The 21,968-nt window shown below is 39.6% G+C and overlaps 1 protein-coding gene across 8 annotated transcripts in view; it reads right to left on the minus strand.

Moving 5' to 3' along the window:
• Positions 1 to 3,310: 3,310 nt before the first annotated feature.
• The window catches only part of FGD3 (FYVE, RhoGEF and PH domain containing 3), a 102,596-nt gene continuing 83,938 nt past the window's right edge, over positions 3,311 to 21,968 (minus strand). For all 8 annotated transcript variants that reach the window (XM_026857771.1, XM_026857768.1, XM_026857767.1 and 5 more), the window contains exons 15-19: positions 21,412 to 21,474; positions 15,218 to 15,340; positions 13,033 to 13,185; positions 10,756 to 10,896; positions 3,311 to 4,604 (exon numbers count right to left, since the gene is read on the minus strand). In XM_026857771.1, coding sequence (XP_026713572.1) covers positions 4,380 to 4,604; positions 10,756 to 10,896; positions 13,033 to 13,185; positions 15,218 to 15,340; positions 21,412 to 21,474 — 705 coding nt within the window. In that variant the 3' untranslated portion in view covers positions 3,311 to 4,379. The remainder of the gene's footprint in view (positions 4,605 to 10,755; positions 10,897 to 13,032; positions 13,186 to 15,217; positions 15,341 to 21,411; positions 21,475 to 21,968) is intronic.

The raw sequence follows: 21,968 nt of genomic DNA on the forward strand, positions 1-21,968 counted from the left end.
ACTTAAACACTTCTCTGCCTCAGTCTTCACTGGCAAGTGCTCCAATCACACTGGCCAAGACACAGAAGGCAAAGGTAGGGACTGAGAGAATGAAGAACTGCCCATGTAGAAGAAGAGCACGTTTGGGACCGTCTAAGAAACCTCAAGGGGCACAAGTCCATGGGACTGATGAGATGCATCCACGGGTCCTGAGGCAACTGGCGAATGAAGTGGCTCAGCCACTATCCATCACATTTAACAAGTCGTGGCAGTCCAGTGAAGTTCCTGCTGACTGGAAAAGGGGAATCATAACTCCCATTTTGAAAACAGGGAAAAAAAGAAGACCCAGGCCAGTCAGTCTCACCTCTGTGCTTGGCAAGATCATGGAGGAGATCCTGCTGGAAACTCTGCTAGGGCACATGTAAAATAGGGAGGTGACTGGTTTCAGCCAACACGGCTTCTCTAAGGGCAAACTGTGCCTGATTAATGTGGTGGCCTTCTACGACTGAGTTACAGCACTGGCGGACAAGGGAAGAGCAACTGATGTCATCTACAGGGACTGGTGCAAAGCATTTGACACTGTCCCACATGACATCTTTATTTCTAAATTGGAGACATGGATTTGACGGATGGACTACTCGGTGGATAAGGAATAGGCTGGATGGTCACACTAAAAGAATTGTGGTCAACGGTTTGATGGCAGTGGCGAGTGGCGTCTTCACGGGTCAGTGTTGAGACCAGCATTATTTAACATCTTTGTTGGTGACACGGACAGCGGGATCAAGGCACTCTCAGCAAGTTTGCTGACAACACCAAGCTGCGTGGTGAGGTCACATGCTGGAGGGCAGGGATGTGCCATCCAGAGGGATCTGGACAGGCTGGAGAGGTGGGACCATGTGAACCTCATGGAGTTCAACAAGGCCAAGTACAAGGTCCTGCACGTGTGTCGGGGCAATCACAAGCACAAATCCAAGCTGGGCAACAAGTGAATTGAGAGCAGCCCTTCGATGTTGATGCTAGCAGCAATTCTAAGAAGGCTAAGTTTATTTTGCTGCATTTGAACAAGTCATCCAACATAAGCTGGTTATAGCTCCCCAAAACTCTATTTCAGACACAACAAAGAGAATGTGTCCTCTAGTCTAAACTCCTGTGGTCACAGACCACACAGTATCATTGACGACAGGCAGCAACTGCTTTCTGAAAACCCTGTTTTATCACTATTTCATTTTACAGCAAAATGCAATCACTCAACTTCGCCAAGCTTCCCTGGGCCTGTGGAGTGCCCAGCCAAGTGAAAACCCAGACATAAGTGCAAGCCCAAGGAAAAACCTTGCCATGTCCCTTATGGATAGAAGAACAGAAAAAGAGAAATGGTAGGCAGGTAAAAAGGGAAGGTGCTTGTTTACAGGATATGCAGTCATTTATATTTAGCAGTTAAATGTTCCATGCTGCTGGTGAAAGACAATGAGGGAAGTAAAGTTTCTGTCAGATAGGTTAACCACCAATTTTAATCTACACTTTCAGTATTGCTGGGCAGCTGTTTCTGGGAAACTATGCTAGGATGCAAGACAGGCAAGAAAAACCCTAATCATTTGTAACCTTATCCCAAATAACAAGAATCAAGTATTGCTGTCTTTTCTCTGAATAACATCTACTAAAGGGTAGTATTTATTTCTTTCACGTCTTCATGGACGCCTGCTTGTCTTAGCCAACTGTGATTTTGGCATGCCTGTTTAGCATCATGTGAACTAGACTGTCATTATCTCAGGCCTTCTTTTGTGTACATAAATTTAAAAAATTAATAAAGAAAAAAAGAAAAAAGTAGCTTATTTCCTTGATGTGGCAGGATATATGAATTAATCAGGATTCAAGGAATTCTGAAGTGATTATTCCTTGTATTCTTGAAAGATGTGCATTCAGATGCTTTGAAAGATTAATCTCGCAGGATCATGTTCTCAACCTTCCTGAATTCATTTATGTTAATAACACACATGTGTCCCAAGAACAGGAAAGAATAATTCACAGCCTGAATAACACAAAAAAAGGATGAGAGTTAGCTCGCTCCAGTACAACATAGCTCCAACTGTGGTCAACAGAGACTGTTCCTTCAGCTTCACCAGGAGCTAAATCAGGCTTTGAAATAAGGCGACTGGAGAAGTACCACTGACCTGGGCAACAGTCATACTGCTGACCACGACTGAGGGAATGAGATCCAAATCTGTAACACCATGAGTGCTTTCATTTTAGTCTCTAGGCTGAGCATTTTCATGCTGTATCGAACAAGAGCAGAGCTCTGGCATCTGCAGTGGACTGGTATTAGAGTTTTCCAGAAAATGTTTAAGTTGCTGGCTTTAAACTATAAAAGCTCTTGATGATTTGGGCTTAGTCATAAAGCAGAGATTCCCCAGGCAGGTTCCTGGCCATGTCCCCTGAAAGTGGAAAGACACGCTGGAAACAAAGGGGCTACACAAGAACAGTGACGCAAATGCCCATGGGTGCCATTGTGTGTTAACACTGCAGGTACACTACAAACTTTTTTTGCTATTTTTTTTTTTTTTTAAAGAAGGTGAACTGAGAAATATAAAATCACTTGATGTGTATTTTGTACTTAGTTACAAAAAAAAAGGGGAGGAAAAATTGTAAAAAACTTCAAAAAACCCAACATGCTTCCCCCCAACCAAAAAAAAAAAACCAAAACCACCAACTGAAAAAGCCCAAACCAGAAATATTACAAAATGAGTAAATTTTCAAGACAAGCATTCTGCATCATTACATTTTCAGGGAAGCTCAGGGGAAGAAATAACACACACTGAAAATAATTCCTTTTCATGAACTATATGACAAAAATTACTCTGCAAGAAACTTTTTCCATGCTAGCTGATCAGAAGGGGTGGGTAGGGAGGAGGGAGAAGATGCAAGTCTCATGAAATTTTACCAGTAGCTAATTAAATACATGGCTTCTAATTTTAGCATCATGGACCTCAGGTATATGATTTATTATACCAATGTAAAAAAAAACAAAAACAAAGAAACAACACAAAACCCAAATAAGGAAAAAAACCAAATCCTTTTCTCTAGGTAAGAAAAATACTCACTGATTCAGATCACTGATTTTCATCAATCCTAACAAACTCTGTATGGAGTAGCTCTTTCTTTCTACCAGTATCAGAAAATGTAGAAGGATGAAGAGGAAACAGAAGTTAAACCAAACTATTTAAAAATACAGTACTGTGACAGATTTTATTTCATTTTTATCACTACTACATACTTACTACCCCTAGGAACAGACACTCCCTTTTTGTTTGGTTGGTTTGGTTTTTGTTGTGTTTTTAAATGTATATTAAATGTTGACCTAAAGCTTGCTGTACCTTGGAAAACCTGGCTAAGGAGTTAACTGCATGAGTTTTTATTTAAATAGATAAGCACTTAAGATTGAAAATAAGACAAATACAAGTGAACAGGAAAATTAAATTACAAATTCAGTTCATACAAATACCTCTTATTCTATGCACTAAATCCTGTTAATTAGCTGAGATATTTTAAAAATTCTTAAAATACTTATTGAAACATTATTTACAAATTATATAAATAAATTCTAGGTCACTTTAAAATTAACCGATACAACAAAAAAGTCACCTTTTTGTACTGAGTGTACTAAAAATGTTCTTGTTTATTGATCATAACCCAGTTTGCAGTATAAAACGTTTGTTCACTTACATCAAAATGGGTTCAAATAGAAGGAAGGTAGGTATCGGTTTCAAAAGAAAACAAAACAACATTATAAATGCTTAAAATCAATGAGGCTTCTTAATGTTCTTTTCTGCACAGTTTGCAGTCATTTTTAGAAGTCCCTTCTACAGTATTTGTCTTGTGAACAGGTCATCTCAAAATAGCAGAGACATAGTTTTAGCAAAGGGAAAATATTCAGTACATTGCTCACACTTCACGAAGACCTTTTACCAGGAGGGAAAGGACAGAGAACGGAATGTCAGTCGCCAGCACAAGCCTTTACAACATTTAACTTAAAAGGCAGCATTTATAGAACTAATCACAGACTATACACATCCTGTACTGAACAGCAATCAAAGGACTGGAAAATATACATTTAGGAAAACAAGGGACCGATGGTTTTCCTTTTACCTTTGTTAAAATTAATGCTTTTCTCCTTGTCTTTTGTTTTAAAACCAGCATTAACACCATCAACAACTACAACTACCTTTAACATAATATATGCCAGGTAACTACCGTACGTGAGAAATGTGCAATAAAAGGAGAGAAAACACGGAACTTCCTATGCAGACACATGAAAATATAAAGCCATACAGATTCCAAAGTGCCATGAATACCAAATTCAAGTGACGGTTTATAGCATGTAGGAAAGAAACTAAATGGAACTTGCTCTATGGGTTGCCAAGCCCTTCAGCTGTATCTTCAGTTTCCCCTTTGGCTGCTTTGGTGAGAATTTCCATCCATTTAATCTGCAGTTCTTCATCTTCCGCGCTGAAATACAGAGTTTGCTGGGACTGGCAAAGCTTAAAAACATGCTTCACTTCAAACTTCTCACCAGAACCTGGTAAACTAACTTCGTATCCAGGCAGAGGAATAGGACGTGGGCTCCGTCCATCCTAAAGAAGAAAGAACAAATGTGAAAATTCAGCAAAAAATGGTATTTGAAACAGGAGGAGCGGGGGTATCCTGCGCAGGGAAGAAAGCTTTCCTCTCAATGGCATTAAAGAAAAGCCTGTTTCAAGCAGTTGAAAACTCACTTAGAAGCAGTACGATGTGATTGGAGATGCATTACCCCACACTCTAGACAAGGTCACCAAGCACACGCTCAGGCTAAGCAGCTACACCGCAACTCTCATCAAAGCGGGGTGTCTCTGGGTGTGCCGCTGGCTGACAACCCCTCGGTGCCGGAGCTACAGCCTGTCCATAGCCACAGCCTGCCTCCCCTGCCTCGAGCCAACAGGCACCTACGTGCCTCCAGAAGCACTCAAAGGCAGTTCCAGAGTACACGTGCATTCAGCTCTGTAGCGTAGAAAACAGACAAGAGGCAGTACTGACTGCTTAACTTAAAAACAATAAAAGGTAAAGACTTATTGGTGCTTTATTCTTTTTTAACAGATTCTCTTTCGCAGTAAGAATACAGATCCAGCAGTGGCATGGCTGGGGATTTTCATACAACTTCACGTAACTTATGAACGTTGTCATTTAAAAAAAAAATCTTTGCATTAGGTACAGGCAATCGGATCCAGTTGAGAGCAGTACAGCATAGTCCCTTTTGAACCTCATGGGACATTTCTAAGACTGGTTAAAAGGAGACCAATAAGCAGAGCAGGACACTGAGAGACACAAAGACCAGGGAAGAGACTTTGAAATAAAACAAAATTTCTGATTTTAAATCAATCAGTGAATCTTCTCAGAAGGTCTTGGGTTATTTATGATGTCTTTCAGAGTTGTCAAGGAAGTCTACGCTCAGATTCTTGAACATCCTTTTAAAGGCCAGATTAACTCACAGATCTAAGGAGCAACACAGCTCTGTAACAGTCACATCTTGAACATCAACCAACTCCTCTACTAAGCTCTCTGGAAAGGCATACTTTGGCAGGGCAGGGTGTGCCATGACCAAGCAACATATTTCAATGGATGCCAGCAAATCATTTTCAAAGGCGGGTCCCCAAACTGAAGTCTAAACCACAAGGGATCAAATATCTCTAAGAAGCTGTTGCCTCTTGTAGCAGCTACTTGTGTAGCAGCCTCCTACCAAAGCTAACAAGGCACCCCACAAAAAGGTGGCACTGTAATTCTTTTGTCACCCCACACTGAATGCAGATGACTTAGTAAATTTGAAAGGGGACCACAGTTCTGAGAAGAATGGCAAAAAAAAGAAATCCACTTTTCTAACACTTAGACTAAAGTAATTCAAGTTTCAGAACTGCTCACATCAATGCAAACACATACATTAACTAAAGGAGTAAAAAGTACAGTCAAAAATGTGTCTACACATTTTATTAAACCCTGATTTATTAATCTACTATTCATTACTGTTATGCAAAAATATCAGAGTCCATCTGCTTGAAGATCAAGCACTATTCAAACAGATTTATGGCAGCTTTAGGTCAAACACTAAAGAATTAAGTTCCTATTTGAGTGTAAGTAGTTGTCTTAAAAGCAGCATACAATTTCTAGACCCTCACCCCACAGCTGCATCCATATGAGCAGGGAGGTCTTGCACATGCAGAAGTTTGAACTGGCATCTACAGAGTAGCTCTAGACCTGCATAACAGCAGTGCTAAAGCAAGCAAATATGGGACTGATGAACACAAAATGCACCAGAGCACATGCAAGCTCAACCATGCCTGCTTCACTGGTCTTGTTTTAGAAAAATACACACTCAGACTTGTCACATATACAACTGGAGGTTGTCCACGACAATGAAGAATGGTATCTTTTGTAGCCAAGAAGTGCAGCATAAAAGCAAACTGATGTTTGAATTGTACAGTGTTACACCTACCCAACACGTGCAGACACAGGCAAATTAAGCAGACTGCCTTTGGTCTTGCTTCCTCTCTTAATATGATGCCTTTGCCACTTTCTCTGTACCTGCCTGATCCAAAAGGAAGGGTTTTAAATTATCTCTGAACAGCTGCACTACTGACAGATAAAGGTGAAGCACTGAGCCTCGAGTCATACCACACCCCCAAACCAGATGTCTCTGAGGGACCATGAGCATCTCTGTATTTCCTCTGACACAAAGCCCTTCCCCTCCTACCTGGAGTCCAGCAAATCCAGGGGCTATTCTGCACCCACAAGGAATTTGGCTCTTACACCAAGCATGTTAGTAGGATTTAAAGGCCTTACAGAGAGATAAACTTCATATTCAATTTTTAAGAGCCTACTGGATTTGGCTGGTTGAATTATGTGGATTCCTTAAAATATTTCTGTATGCAACATACTAGGGTTGCGTATCAGTATTTCATCAAACTACCCAGTGCTGAGAAGAGCTTTGCTTTAAGGTTGATTTCAATCATTTTCCTGAGGTAGTGAGTGACACACAAGAATCTACTGGATGTATAATACTGTCAGTAATCACAAGCACTGTGCACTCATCCTGACTCTAAGCAGCATAACATCAATGGGTTATTTATCTGGGTAATTACAGTGACATTTATTTCTCTATTACAGCCATTAATACACCCTGGGTTTAAGATTTGGGAATGATAGCTCAATTCCATCATACAGGCACTTCTATTTCATGCACCCTTCCAAGCAGACATCCCTCTTGCACTGCACATCTCTTTGCAGTGTGTAAGGTGTCTTACACAAATACACAGAACAACAGCCACCCACTATCATCTTCCCCTACTACTTCTGAGTAGGCTTAGAAAACGTCTGGTTTTCTCACCCAAGCTCCATTCTTTAGCAATTTATGATCTAATCCCAACCTTGTACAAACTGTCGAGACTCTGTGACTCAATGGCATGCCAAGATGCAAAGCTCTGCAGGACCAGGAAAAACAACAGGCAGAGTTTTGTGCAGGACTGATTAAAGCTTCACCTAAACAGGGTCAACAGACAAGCCACAAAAATACTTCTCTGAAACCCTGAGCTCAACTTCAAACTCATCTACTCCCTTATTTTCTAGGACTAAATCACATTTACATGATGAATAAAAGATTTTTCTTCAGAATTTATTAAGCAAAATTTTCTCTTGGATCAAACCTGGTAATTATTATACCCACTAACTCTCATTATACTACATTTACCCTCCACATTTCTTCAAAATTCATGACTTCTCTAGGTAGCTGGGACTCCTTTTCTTAACTGCATTTCTCAGAGCTGTGGAGGTAGCTGTGCAGTTTACAAGGCCAATGGGGGCCAAAGCTCCAAGTAGAGCCCTTGGAAAGACAGACTAATTTCTATAAAACTGCTGATCCTTAAGCTTGAGATGTTCTTTGCTTATAAGCAACCTCTTATAATTCCACTCAGATAAACATGATAAGCAGCTGCACAAATTCTGTCTCAGTTTGAGGACAGATAAAACTGGTGTGATTTCCATATCTAAATAAGGTGTGAATTTTATCATCATGCATGAAGCCTCATGCAAGATTAAACCATGAACACTCAGGGCGAATAATTCAGTCTCCTGGAACAAGAATCTAAAGCAAAATTACTATTTCCATCTTCGCTGGCACCTCTCCTTTGGTGTGAGGGCCAGTGGTGCAGAGGATGAAAGCTCTGTAGGGCTTTTACTGTATCAGAAGCTCCAGATTCAGGTTGGTTTACTTGTTCCCAAGAGGCAGTTATTCTTTCTGTTTTTAAAAATAATCCCCAAACTTCCAAGCTCCTATGTTCAAGTTTCACTTGGTCTGTGTTTCAAGAAAATACCATTGTTGGCAATATTATTCCAAAAGGCATCTTTCTTTTAGGCACCAAAATGCTTCTTTGCAGGACAAACAAAGTTTGTAAGGTGTGTTGACATGGTTGCACAGAACAAAACAACACCTGAAAAAATAACATTCAAGCACATGAGTGGTTCCTGACTGATTCCACTCAGGCACCAGGAAAGAAGCTCTGGAAGAGATTTTTCTCAGAAGTCTAGTGTATACTATGTAAACCAGAACTAACAAGAACTTTGGGTTAATATTAAGGAATAAGCTTTGCTTCATAATTCTTTCCTTCAGCTGTATGCATACTGAAGAAAGTACACGAGTGGGAATGGCAGGCCCTTGAAGAAGGGATTACTTTTTGTTGTTAATAGTCTCAGCCTGCAACTAGTGATTCCTCATAGTAAATCTTAGCTTGGTTATTGAATGTGAGATAGATCAACCTTGTCTGTTATGCTTTCTTGCCACTTCATTGGGAGATTTATTTCACACCTAAAATAGCTGAGAACACTAACCTCTAAATTTAACTGTCGTAAAATCGACAGCCAGTGTCAAAAGCACCCTTTTCCCCTAAAAAATAGGATCCTACTAATAGCATCAACAGAGGCTCAAGATCAAATCTGGCAGGGCACGGAGCAAAGAACATAGCATCTGAAGCACAGAAGCTCCTCCAGCTTCCAACCCTGGCTTTGCACTACTGTAAGGAGGGGGCCTGGAGAATCAAGCATCATTCTGCCGTGCACTAAATACAGCTGATTTATATCCCATGGGTTATTATTTGTGCTGTCCTGTGACCATCAGCTGGGCATGAGGAGAAATTCTCTTTCTAGGTCACACAGTGTAAGAGGCGTTGCTTCCTCTCAACTCCTCACTCCAGTCTCTCTTAGATGACGTACGTGCTTCTGGGTGAGGAAGGTGAAAGAACTTAGACCCCCTCTCCCTCTACTCTCACTCTTCTTCACTAAGCTTGACTGCGTGAGACATTCTGGCTTGGTTTGTATGGGTACAGGGCTTGCACTGGTCCTTTGCTGAAGACAGCTTTCACATCAGTTGAAAAGTTATGCAGTGACAACATTCCCTCTGCTTTGCTTTTTAAAGCTTTTTTCCTTTCCCCAGACTGAGATCTAAAGATTGGATTTCCTGCATTTTAGTGCCTTATTTGAGGCCATTTGCTTTTTCAACTTGTAATTTCAGTCCTGCATCTCCTGTCGACTAGGAGTGAAGGCAGGCAGCTCACTTCCCGCAGGGTGAGCTGGAAGCTTACCCAGCGTGGGGTTTGAATCCCAGACGAAGCCAAGTGAGCTGTCTGGAGCTCCACATTCAGGCTTGCAGCCTCTTGAGCACTATGCTTAAAACATTACACACACTTTTTTAAAACCAGAGGTGTTCTTGCTGACAAGCAGCAAAACTGACTTCTAAGGACAATGTGTGCTTCCTGTTGATTGTTTGCTTTACTTTGAATAGCTTTATAAAGTCATGGGTAATATTTAGTTCCCAGACTGTTCTAGCTACAGCCATACAAACTGATGCTAACAAAAAGCAAACCCTTTGTATCACTACAGTTACAGCAGGGTAATGGTAAGCTGAATTCAGACCCATTTCTTCTTCTATCCCACTCAGGAGATAAAACAAAGTTGTATGTAAATGTGTCAAATGCCAAATACAAAACTGGATATGGGGGATCTCACTTCAGCATTGTCATTCTTTATCTTCAGCACTAAGAAAGCCTGACTGATATTTCTATTTTGGATATTCTATCTTGGATATAGATATTTCTATCACCTGACTTTCATCACACATGAATACTGGTTAGCTTCAACAGCACACTTTAAAAAAAAAAAAAGCTTACCACTAATTATTTCAAGTCAAGATAAAATCACATGATGCAGCAACAAGGAGATTTACCAAACACAGCTCATTTTTCAGGCTAAAGAACATCCATCTACTTTTCCACAAATTCATCCACCCTCTCAACCCAGAACTAGGTTTTAAAACAAAGGAAAGCTTGAACCAGCAATTGCAATATTCCGACTGCCTTACAGCATTATACATTTAATAGGAAAGTGCTTTCCCTAATAAAGGCTAATAAAATCTTTGAATATACCTGTTTGAAATCTCAAAAAAAACCAAAATATAACCAAATTATCCTAGTTTTGTCCTTTTTTGTTAAAAAATGGAAAAGAAGAACTACGAACTTAAACATGTGCTCACAACTGTATCAGCAGTAACTACAGATAACAAGGAAATCTGAAATCTCTGAGGCTTTGTACTATATTCAGAATACCAAGTTCATTTTTGTTGTTGAAACCAAGCCAAATCCTTTGACCTATTTCTCAGCTTGACATATTTAAACTTAGGCTTTTTTTTTTTTCTCCTGAATGTCTATTTACCTGGCTACTTCCTTGCAGATACAGAACAAGAGGTTCAGTCTTGGGGATGGTCACCCACATTTTGTACCAAGTCTTCCCTTTTTCAAGGAACTGGAGGTAGCTGCTGAAGAGGCTGTTTTCAGCTGCTAAGATGTTTTGCTTCTGGATGAAGAAAAGAAAAAAAGCTGTTTCCATTGATGCGTCCTGTTATTATATTAATTAAATATACTTAATTTAAGTGGTCCAGTCAAATAATACTGTAGGGCAAATGTTGGCTAGCCCATAACTGAAGTTTAATCATTATTATATACCATCAAGAAATAGCACAATTCCATGTAATAGAGGCAGATGCTGAACTGCTGTTCCCAGTGGACATGAAGTTAAATTCCACCTCCACTGGAAATGGTGATTCAGATGATACAGCTAGTTTCTTAGCAAAGTAGGCTGGGAGATAATTTCAAATTAATGTAAAAGGTGTATTAACAGACACTCTTGTGCACAGATGCAGAGATGTGAGCCAAATCAGAGACCACAAGGGCAACAAAAAACTGAAACAAAAGTTTTGTCTTCTGATAGAAAACAAAGAAAAACAAAATTCCTCTTCACATTAGACTTTGCACAGAAGTCTCCTGGGGCATCTTCTAGTAACATCTGTAAATCTCCTAAGCTCTATTAAGCTTGTTAAGACAGTTTAATGTAAATAGGAGGAAAAGACAAAGACCAGCTCTTATCTTTCTTTTTTATACACCTACTTCCTTGCTTTTTACCTGATCTTCAAAAATTTAGCAGAAGGTTAGAAGCCTGAGCGTATGAGGGAAAACTGATTATTTTCCTTGGGTTTTTACAGCTTTTTGCTGTAATCTGCTTTCTAAAGTAAATCCATAGGTCACATTTCACTGGTTTGCTTTTTGACTTTTCAGATTAACAGAGCTCTTGGCTGGGTAGGTGTAGGTTTTCACTTTACTGGCGAACACCTCTGCTGAAACAGTGCTAGAAAGTTTATCAAGAGATACTGTAGACTATACAGATGCATACTGAGTGCTCATCTGTATGCATAGCTGTAGTGTATATCTGAAGTTCTTGACGGTATCAAGGTCCAGATCCAGAATCTTCTCTGTGCTCTGCAGACATGGTAAATTAGGGAAGGCCAGTGTGCTTTACCCTGCTTTGTATTTCTGAGATTCTGGATGTGTTTGGGTACAAAGCTGACAAAGCACCTGAGCAGCAGAGTTCACTCTGGGACACCGTGCTAGTGTAATTTTACCTGTGTAGATACATTTCGTAGTCTGGAAAGATATATGAGATGCTGGGAAGCAGAGCATGGCAGGATAAGAAGACTATATGAGGAAGCATTTATTACAGGAGCTCTGGACATGCACTGGCAGGTTTACATTTCTTACTCAGAGTCTAGCTCTTTTCCACATAGGTTGGTTCTAGCGAGGAGTATAACAAGGCTAGGAGGCAGCCTGATGGCTCTGAGGGGTGGCTTCCAGAAAGATGTTTTTCAAGGTAAGATGTTTTTCAGGATAGGCTGCAACTGTTCCCCAATTTTCCATGCAGTGCTCAAAGCAGGTTGGTGTAGGTCAGCATGAGGGGGGAGGGTGATTTGCACTGAAATTAAGTTCTCAGTTTGTCAGTGGCTCTTTCAAGAATCTAATGTCCCTGCAGGTTCACTTTCAATTGAGATGAACATCCTCTTTTACACATGTAGTGAATTCTGGCTGTATTTCACAGGCAAAATAAATAAAAACCTTTTACTTCAAGGTGGCCCATGAAAAGTGTGGCACGTAATGGTACTCACAGCTCTGCCCGTAGTCTAAAAAAAGCATCGGTAAGAAAAGGTTCAGTTGTTGTGGGTGAGGATAAAACAAATCAGTTTGTCAATATGTTTCTTGTTCTTGTAAAAAATAAGGGTAGGATGTGCTGCTATCATGGTATAAAGATTGGTGACATTTATGGCAATTGTGATGCAGTCGTTGACACAGTACAATTTGTGTAAGTCGTGTCTTGGAGAAAAGAGTCTGCATTATAGCAGGTTTGAGAAAGCTTCAGTGAATCCTGACAGTCTTTCAGAAGGATGTCAAACTTTTGCACATTCAACACAAGTTATAGGCCAGAGGGTCAAATATCACGGTTGGGAAAAAAAAAAATAACCAAGTAATTTTATATGTTTTAAATGAATACAGGTTTTTGTGGTGGTTTTTTGGTTTTTGTTTTTGGTTTGGTTTTTTTTTTCAAAAAAAGAAACACTCACAAGGGCAGCTAGCACACAGAAAGTTTCTTAGCTAAATACTGTACCTCTGCAGCTTGTCTTTTCTTCTGTTCTCCAACTGCTTCCACTCCAGAGCTGCATGAACTTGCTGGTAATTGCAGAAAACACTCTTTACACACTCGATTATGACGGCTATTATCTGCAAGTGGTTTAAACTCGGAGCATTTTGCACAGATCACCTGTATCAGAAAGATGGTGCTTTGTTAGCCATCATTAAAACTTAACTGTTCTCTAAAGAAAGTGACTTGCAGAATGGCTGTTGGTAAAGTAAAAACCTGAAAACTAATGTAAGCATAAGGTAGAGCCACCAATATAGTACTTGCTTTATTTACCGCCATTAATAATTAAAATTTTTGTGATCCATGCTGTGTACCAATACACCTAATTAAAGAAAACATACGCCTTTTGGGAAATACTTTGTGATTAACATCATGCAAGTTTGCTTTTCTTTTCTTATAAGACTTTACGAGTCAAAAAGGGCTACAACAAAGGTTGACAAAGCAATTAGTGCTTTTTAATGCCAATCATAAAATGGTCTAGAAAGGACTGATTTTCAGGGTAAAGGTGGCTGATGCTTCCTCATCAATTAGGCATTTAGCCTGATAGAACTGAGGAAACCAAGAACTGCTGATCATTTTAAGAACACAGTCCAACACATTATCCATCAAAAACTATTTGTCTGACACCAAATTAACAACTTTTGATTACTTTTCCGCAGCTGCCAAGAGCACACAATGACATATCAGTCCCATGAAACCAGTGCTTGCGAAGGGTGACATATCTGCAGCTCTGGAACCTGTTTTCATGCTGACTCTACCACCTGCTGTTGCACAGCTGCTCCAGGAGGAGAAACTGTCCCCTGGGGTGCAAGGCAGGGACAGCCAGTCCCGTTCGACATCCAGTCTGATGTTGAATATTTTACAGTAATACACCACAAATGCCCTTCAGTACAGGTCTATGTTATTACTCACTGCAAGTCATTAATTACTATATGAAGGTAACTGCCTTAATTCAGCAACTGTTAAATGAAGCACCATTATCTCAAATTATATAAACAAAAGCAAGCTGTCATTTTTAGAAACATGATAGTCTTTCCTTGAGAGAAATTCACTTCTTTAATTTGAATGCTATTGTCACATCACAAACCATCGCATAACCAATAACAGTTTAACAAAAAATTATTAATGATGAGTTGTTGTTTGACAATTACCTAAATCATGAAACACATTTCTGGAGGTTTAAAATGTGCCATTGCAATGCTCAGTATTAGTTCTTGTTATCTCTCTCTTTCCATAGGGGGAAGCTATTATTTCATTTCTTGAATAATACTGAACTTTGCAATGGCACATTTTAAACCTCCAAAAATGTATTTAATTATTTTAGTGATTTTTAATAAAAATAATCCCAGAAGGTTGAAAATCCCAGTGTAAAAGTGTCTTCTCCACAGTATTTTATTTCTATTGCTGAGACTGAGGTTTCTTTAAACATCTTAACTATGCATTTAGGTCTCTCTTCAGCTGAAAATTTATCTCCATTTCAAATGAATAATGGTATTTAAATAACATTATTCTGCACTAGTTACATTAGGAACACTGAACTATGAAACTCAAGTCACAGAAGGCAGGCTTCAGGTCATATTACAGAAATCAATCTCATCTTGGCTGTGGTTGTGATTTTGAGAAAAAAACTGAGAATTAAGCCATCAGTGAATGGCACTTCAGTAACCTGGCCTTGAAGCTCAAGGACTGATTTTTTTTGACTTCTCAAGCAGGAGGAAACCACTTTGGTGCAAGCAATCCTTGACAACTCTGATTTAGGGAAAGAACCACCCGTCCATCTGGAATATTGTATGTTCAGCTGTTCATCCCAGAAAGAGCTGCTGTGTGAAGTATGGCTGTCAGAAGGCTCTTCTGTTTCTGCAAAAATATAGGGGACAACTGCCTCCCCAGATACATGCATATACCCAGGGAAGGCATCACCTTTTTTTTATCCACTGAGGCACTGTATTTTCCTTTAAAATAGCACAGACTCGGCTTCTTGTGCCAGAGTTTTGCTCTTTTTTCCCCCCGATTCCCAGAGAGTAAAGCAAGTGGAAAGAACTGCTCTGTCAATGACCTGCCAGAACATCTTTTAGTTCTTGCACTGAAAAAAAATTCTCTTTAACAATCTGTGCAGAACAAACTAAAAAGCACAGTGCACTCTGATACTTACTGCCCCACACTGCTTACAGTGGTGCCGCCTTTTAGTGATGGAGTTAAAGCTTTCACTGCAGCTCTTGCAAGCTTGTTTCTCCTTGTCTCGCTTGGATTTGGAAGATTTCCTACACGAATCACTCTGAAATAAAAAGTGCAATTAATTGAAAAAAAAAAAAAAGGTCACAAAACAATACATACAGTTCTGCTGACAAAGATCCTCTTTGGGTTTCACACCATTTTAGAAAAGAATTCAGGTCACTCTGCTGATGGCCTATGGTTGGATGGCTGGATCAGCCATCACGTGTTTCTGGTGTGGTATTACGTGATCTCAGATGCTAAAAGCAATTCCTCAACTCCCCTCTGCTCACTTGTGCCCTTACTTCCACTGAGCAACCTCATCCCACCATCTGCTGGTAAGGAGGAAGAGTAACTGGCAATGGGGGATTCTCAAGAAGAGCTTTCCTTCCAGCACTCACCTCTTCCTCCCTGCTGCAATGCGACTTGGTTAAGGTAGATGTTGTTGACTTTGTGAGTGTGTTCTTAACTCTTCTCTTTGTAGGGAGGAGATGTGAAGGTTTTGGGAAAAATGGCTTGACTGAAGACATGAATGGTGCTGGCAGTGGATTTTTGCACCACCCAACTTCAAATGCTTAATTTAAGAGTTTCTTTAGGCTCCCTCTCAGCCCATGATGAAACATAAAGCTCCTCAGGAAGATAGGGACACCTGCACCTGCTATCAACTGCTCTGGGCAGAAGACACTTTCTATCAGCTGTACAGACACTCAAACAAGTTTACCCTCTTAAGCTAAACACCTAAGCTGGTACTTAAAGTCACTTGGTATAATTAAACCCAATTGTACCATTTTCTGATAAAGTGAAGAGCATTAACATGACAATGTGCAGGTCACAAAAATATAGCTCCACACAGAACTCCAAGTAAACCCCGTTTTGTTTTATTGTTAAAATAAATAAATGCTATTCCTCCTTCCTAGTCAGGATGGCTATGTGTAAGGAAACAGCAGCTCCCTGGGGGTAAGCCTGGGGCACCCCCAGCTGGGTAGCATCTGCACGGAGACCCAAGCCCAAAGGATGACTGCATCATGTTCCTCCCGCACAGCTCTTTGATGAGAATAGGTTTGATAACTCTCTTAATTTTCATTTGTTTGACACACTCATTTAACAAACTACCAGGAGAAGAAACATTTTGTCTAAATCAAAAGAACAGAGGTATTTTACATTTTTTTCTGAAAATCAACCAGGTGAAAATCAGGCCCACTGTAGGTTACACAGATTCTGGACTCCATGACAACACTCCCTTTAAACCACACATGAATACTAGGTCACAATTTAAGTCCTCTTGAAAGAGAACGACTGGCACAACAACTTTCCCCTTCTTCAAAGCCTTTATTTAACACAAAGATGTGTGCATGTGGGGTTGGGATGAAAGGCAACAGCAATTACAGTTCGCAGAGTCTGCCCATGGATCACCAGGCAGGTGTCACCAGCATGAGGGAAATCATGCCATTTGCCCTAAGCTCTCAGCTTGGAGGTTATGACTAACTGGCCGAAATCACTAATACAGGTTTTCAGGACAATCAAAAGAGAAAAAAACCAAATTTTATAAACTAATACCACTCATCCATCTTTCAGTCTCCTTTGGTCTCCGCCCTGCCCTTCCCTGGTTACAGAGGAAAGCACATTGTCTTTCAGCAGAGCTATTGAAACCACCCTGGCCTGTAACGGCATTACACAATAAAACCACAAATAATTCCTTTTAATTGGATTGGATATTTTCATTTTTATTATCTTTTCTATAGCTGCAATAGCAATGTTTCAAACTTGAATACAAGTACATAGGATGTTTGGAAAACAGCTTGGTGAAGCAGTCATATAGATTTGTTCATTCAGGAAAATCACTATACCCCCATAGACACACATAGTAACTGCTCAGCAAAACAGAATGCCTGCAAATCCAAGTCCTCCCACACACATAAGCGAGTGCAGTATTTCACTTTTCTTGTGAAGAACCAGATGTAACCAGTACAACATTGAATTACACCAACTGAACAATGCCTTGGATGAATCACTGGCAAAAACATCCCTTTCAGACTCTATTAGACCCCTCCAAGTAAGGCATATAATTAAGGTGATTCAAAAAGCTTTTACTGATCAGCAGCAATCTAGAGAGTAACTTTTTTATTTGTATTACATATATTGGCTAAAGTCAGACATTTCTCAGCCTGATTTTGATGACAATGCTATTTATTTTTTAGAGGACTGATTTTCCTTCCACTGGCTAGGGATGGATTCCCCTTAAGTTGTCACATCAGAGCACTTTCTCACTGTTCAGCCTTATTTTTTCTTTTCTTAACAGTTGAAATTTGCATATAGCACAACAAGCCTTTTGATTCTTATGTTAACAGCAATTTCACTAGTGTTACTGGAACGGCAAGAGCAAAAACGAAGGCACCATTTATTTAGCCTTGTGAGCTGCGACTGGAAGATAATCTTGATGAATGCTAAACAAAACTAGTTTTTGGCTTCCAATCAATCCCTACATGTGCCTGCATAGGAAAAATGCTTAAGTTCCTCTAACATGAACTGAATGGACTATTTCATGTGGAGATTGGTTAATTCAATTTGTACTTCAATAGGAACATCCATCATCACCCACATGCATGTTTCTATAACACAGATAAGACCCAAGTTGAATACTTTCTCTAATGAATCTTGTATTTTGCTTCCTCCTCAATGTGAAACAGTCTGGACAGTATTTGCTTTCAGAAATACATGACCCATATATTTGACAAGGGAAGAAAGCAGAAAGGGCATTATATCAGGCAAGATTTGTTATGACTGTTACGCATGAGCTTTTAATTTAGATCATTATATTTATTTTTAACCACTATATTTTAACTTGTGCTGTAGCATACAACAACCATTTGATAGTAACTTCACTAAGCAAAAAAGGCCCTGTCTAAAGAGGTCTTTAAGTATTTGATGAATACCAGCAAACTTTCATAGTATTTCTCAACATTATGAGAATGCAGTGAGAACACAAGAGTTTGAAAACACTGCTATTGCAGCTGTAGAAAAGATAATAAAAATTAAAATGTATTTTCTTTACAACTTGGCAAATTCCAAAGAGCAATTATAGAACAAAGACTTATTCAATATAATGTTATTTAACTGCTGACACTGGGAAAGAATTAAGAAGCCCTTTGCTCTCCAACCCTGTGAAAACCATGAGATATTGCTGCATGGGCAGTAACCCCATCCCTCCCAGCAACGGCCCAGGAAGTTGATCTTGCCACGTACTCTTAACTATACACCATACGAACAAGAGGAGTTTGTGTAAAAACCAAGGATATGCACTGTACTTCACAAACCTTGTTCATCAAAAATAAGTTTAACTGTCACTTTGCAACTGTGTCCTTTATTTCACTAGTTACATTATTTACTATTGATGTATGTTAAGAGGGAAGTTAATATGAAGCTGCCCTAGATTCAGCTGGAATATCTTGATCCTAACATGCTTTAATAACTGCCATATTTCTCATCTTTCTTGACATACCCAGCTCTATTTTGAAGTTGGTGAGTCTTACAGGAAAAAACATTTGCATAAATCTGTTCAGAGACAGGATCTACAATAACTTCTTTCAGACTGGGCTGTTTTGACCACTAATTTCCTTTTACTCTACAGCTGCATATAACTTTAAATCTTGACAGTTTCCTCCAACTTTAAAATTTTGGTGGAAAAAGAATGTATACCCCAGTGAGAGTACAAGTCATGCCTAGAAGGCGTGTGGCTGGCCTGCTTAGGAAAGCAGACATCACATCATCAGTGAACCACTGGAGCCTCCATTTGCTTCTGAAAAGCAGGGAAGAAACACTGAAGAGCTGCTAGAACAGCAAGAAAACCAGTGGTTTCAGGAGACTGTTCTGTTATTTATTACTTGCTATATATTTATATCTTGCTATATATTTCATTCTGTCTGGACCAGTAGGTAGAAATTAAGCCTCAATGCTGTATGCAATATACACACAGTCTGATGTGTATATTGCATACTCTTCTATGGGCAGACTCAGGGCACATCAGGGCAGTCTGATGTGTATATGCAGACTCTTCTATGGGCAGATGCATGAGCAACAAAGGGGTTTCAAATCTTTTTCTTCTCATCATGCTTACACAGTCACATATTTTCCATTTACAAATTACATATTTGGAGACACCCACCATGGGGCAGAACACCAGCATGTGCTTCTGGAAATGCTGAATACATGTGAGAAATTAGTTTAAATTACACAGTATATTTTGCACTTTGTAATGCAGCAAAACAGTTTAGTTTGTTTCTCTATATACCAATGTCATACACACAAGGTTACACACAGGACAGTCTTCCACTAGACTGTACGTTCCTCGTGTGTGCAGAAGGTTGAGTGTGAACCCTGCCAGCAGTAGAGTGCAGAGTCACCACCACGCTGTACAGCAAGCAGATTGCACTTCCTGCAGTAGGTTTTCACTGCCTGGTTATGCTAAGGTGCAACACTAAAGAAAACCCCAGCAGCCTCTTCAGGAGAGTCAGCAGAACCACAGGAAGGAGATATTAGTTTGTTGACCACCACTACCACCAAGTGGTTTACATGTGGAAGATGTTAAGCACATATGTACTTCCTCATGCACTCACTGAGACGTTTCTAAAGGGATGTCATAATGAAAAAATTAGTATTTTCTAAAGCTGCAACTAACATCTGAATTCGTTGCTCATGCTGATGATATCCATTTGCTACAATAAAACAGAATGATATCCCAGAATCAAAAATACACAGTTTTGGATATTTTTAGCTTTGTGTTTTGGATCAACTCCTTTTCTATTGCTACCTCAGAAATTAAATTTTTCTTTAAATACACAACTTAAGGAAAATTAATTAGTATGTCAAGATATACCATGCAAATCACTGACACAACTATTTACAGTCAACTACAAAGATCTAAATTTTAAATTATTTAATTACAACTAAGTTTTACATTTCCCTAAGAAACTTAAGACCAACAGAAATTTTTATGTGTTGTTAAATACTATATAAAGCATCTTTTTTATTAAGTAGCTAGCTCACTAAAACATCTGTAACTCAAGGAACAGGGGCACTAACTGCAAAACTGACTACAAATAAATAAAAAATTGCTTAGGGAAAATATGAAGTGTGAACAAACAATAAAGAGCAAAGAGTACACTAATTACACACACATCTAAGAAGCTCTTGTTTGTACAGGTCAGGCTGCTGGCTTGTTTTAACAGCTTCTCATTGATACTCTGTAAACTCTACCAGTAAGTAGCATGGCCAGAGGTCTGGAACAGCCTGCTAAGTGGCTCCTTTGTTATTAAAATGGTTATGCTAATATATTATATTCTATAGTAGGTCTCAACAGATAAAGAGTTTTTTGGTTGTGCTTGCTGGGGCTTTTTTCAGTAAACTCAGCTGACCCTAAGGCATCTCCTGAAAACCTGTTATTCTCAGAAGACATTTTAGAAGGGAGAGATAAGAATGCTAAAAAATAGAACTTACTGAGGACTCAAAACCTCTGGTTTGACTCAGCAGCAGTCACAGACATGGTACGGAGTAAAATGAAAAATACCTTTAAAAGTATATTTTGCCTTTGCAGCAGCCAATCACTTACAGGCCAGAGATGTATGAAAGTACTATCATCTCCTCTGTATTGGCAGAAACATGAAAAGGACACTATGAAAGAAGCATTAATCAAAATTTGGTTCTGGAGATGAAATCCTGAGTTACACAACATGACAGTATTAACCAGCCGGGTTTCCCTGCCCTTCTTTGTCCTCCTCCCTCCCAAGCATTCAGTGTAGCTCCCTATCAGAAATTAAAAACAAACAACCCCTCTCCAAAAATCCCCAATGCTACAAATGGAACATTCAACTTCCATTCAGCTAGGTTCCCCCTAACTATGTTCACATACATGTGCAGCATGTATCTCGAACAGGAGGATTTAAATTCACTGAGGGTGCAAGCTCTGCAGGTAGCTGTGTGTGTAACCTAGCCAAGAAGTTAAGGACAGCATAGATGCAGCAATACACAGCAGAATATAAACCAATATACTGAAGTATCTCCGATGTTTTTCCTGCTACAAAAGAAACATAACCCACCCACATCTTGCTCCCCCAAAAGTATTAGCTTCAAATTACCTACCCCTCCAAATGCACCACCACCATCTGCTCCTGGCATCGATTCCACTGAGCTGGTGCTTGCTATCTGAGGGAAACAGAACGAGACAGGACAATTTCAACATGGCCATTCTTCCCAAAGTATATTAAACACTGAAAAAAGAAAACATGGCATCATTTACTTGTAGCCCCTCAACTGCTTGCTTGTGAATACACTTTAATTGCACACACACCCAGCCACCCCCAAACACTGGGCTGGCTGTGCAGTGGCACTGCAGTGCCAAGCCTGCTTTTCGCTGCAGCATGTACCTACCCCCGGTAAGCACCCAGAAAGCAAACGGCCATGTTTTGAATTACACAGCTCCATTTGAGCCCTGCAAGTCAAACCAGCAAATGTACTTTGTGTAGTCAGTGGGTTGGGAGGATGAAAAATATTCCATTCAAATAGAAGCCAGTTAAGTTTTTCTTAATTGCAATACATCTCTTAATTTCTTAATAAATGCAAACTGGCATCTATATGTATTCAATACATATAGAGGGCAATTAACAAACTTATGTACATCAAAATCATAGGCTATACTA

This window comes from Athene cunicularia, assembly GCF_003259725.1.
Source record: "Athene cunicularia isolate RWA chromosome 12 unlocalized genomic scaffold, athCun1 chr12_part1, whole genome shotgun sequence".
In the NCBI taxonomy this organism is placed as follows: Eukaryota; Metazoa; Chordata; class Aves; order Strigiformes; family Strigidae; genus Athene; species Athene cunicularia.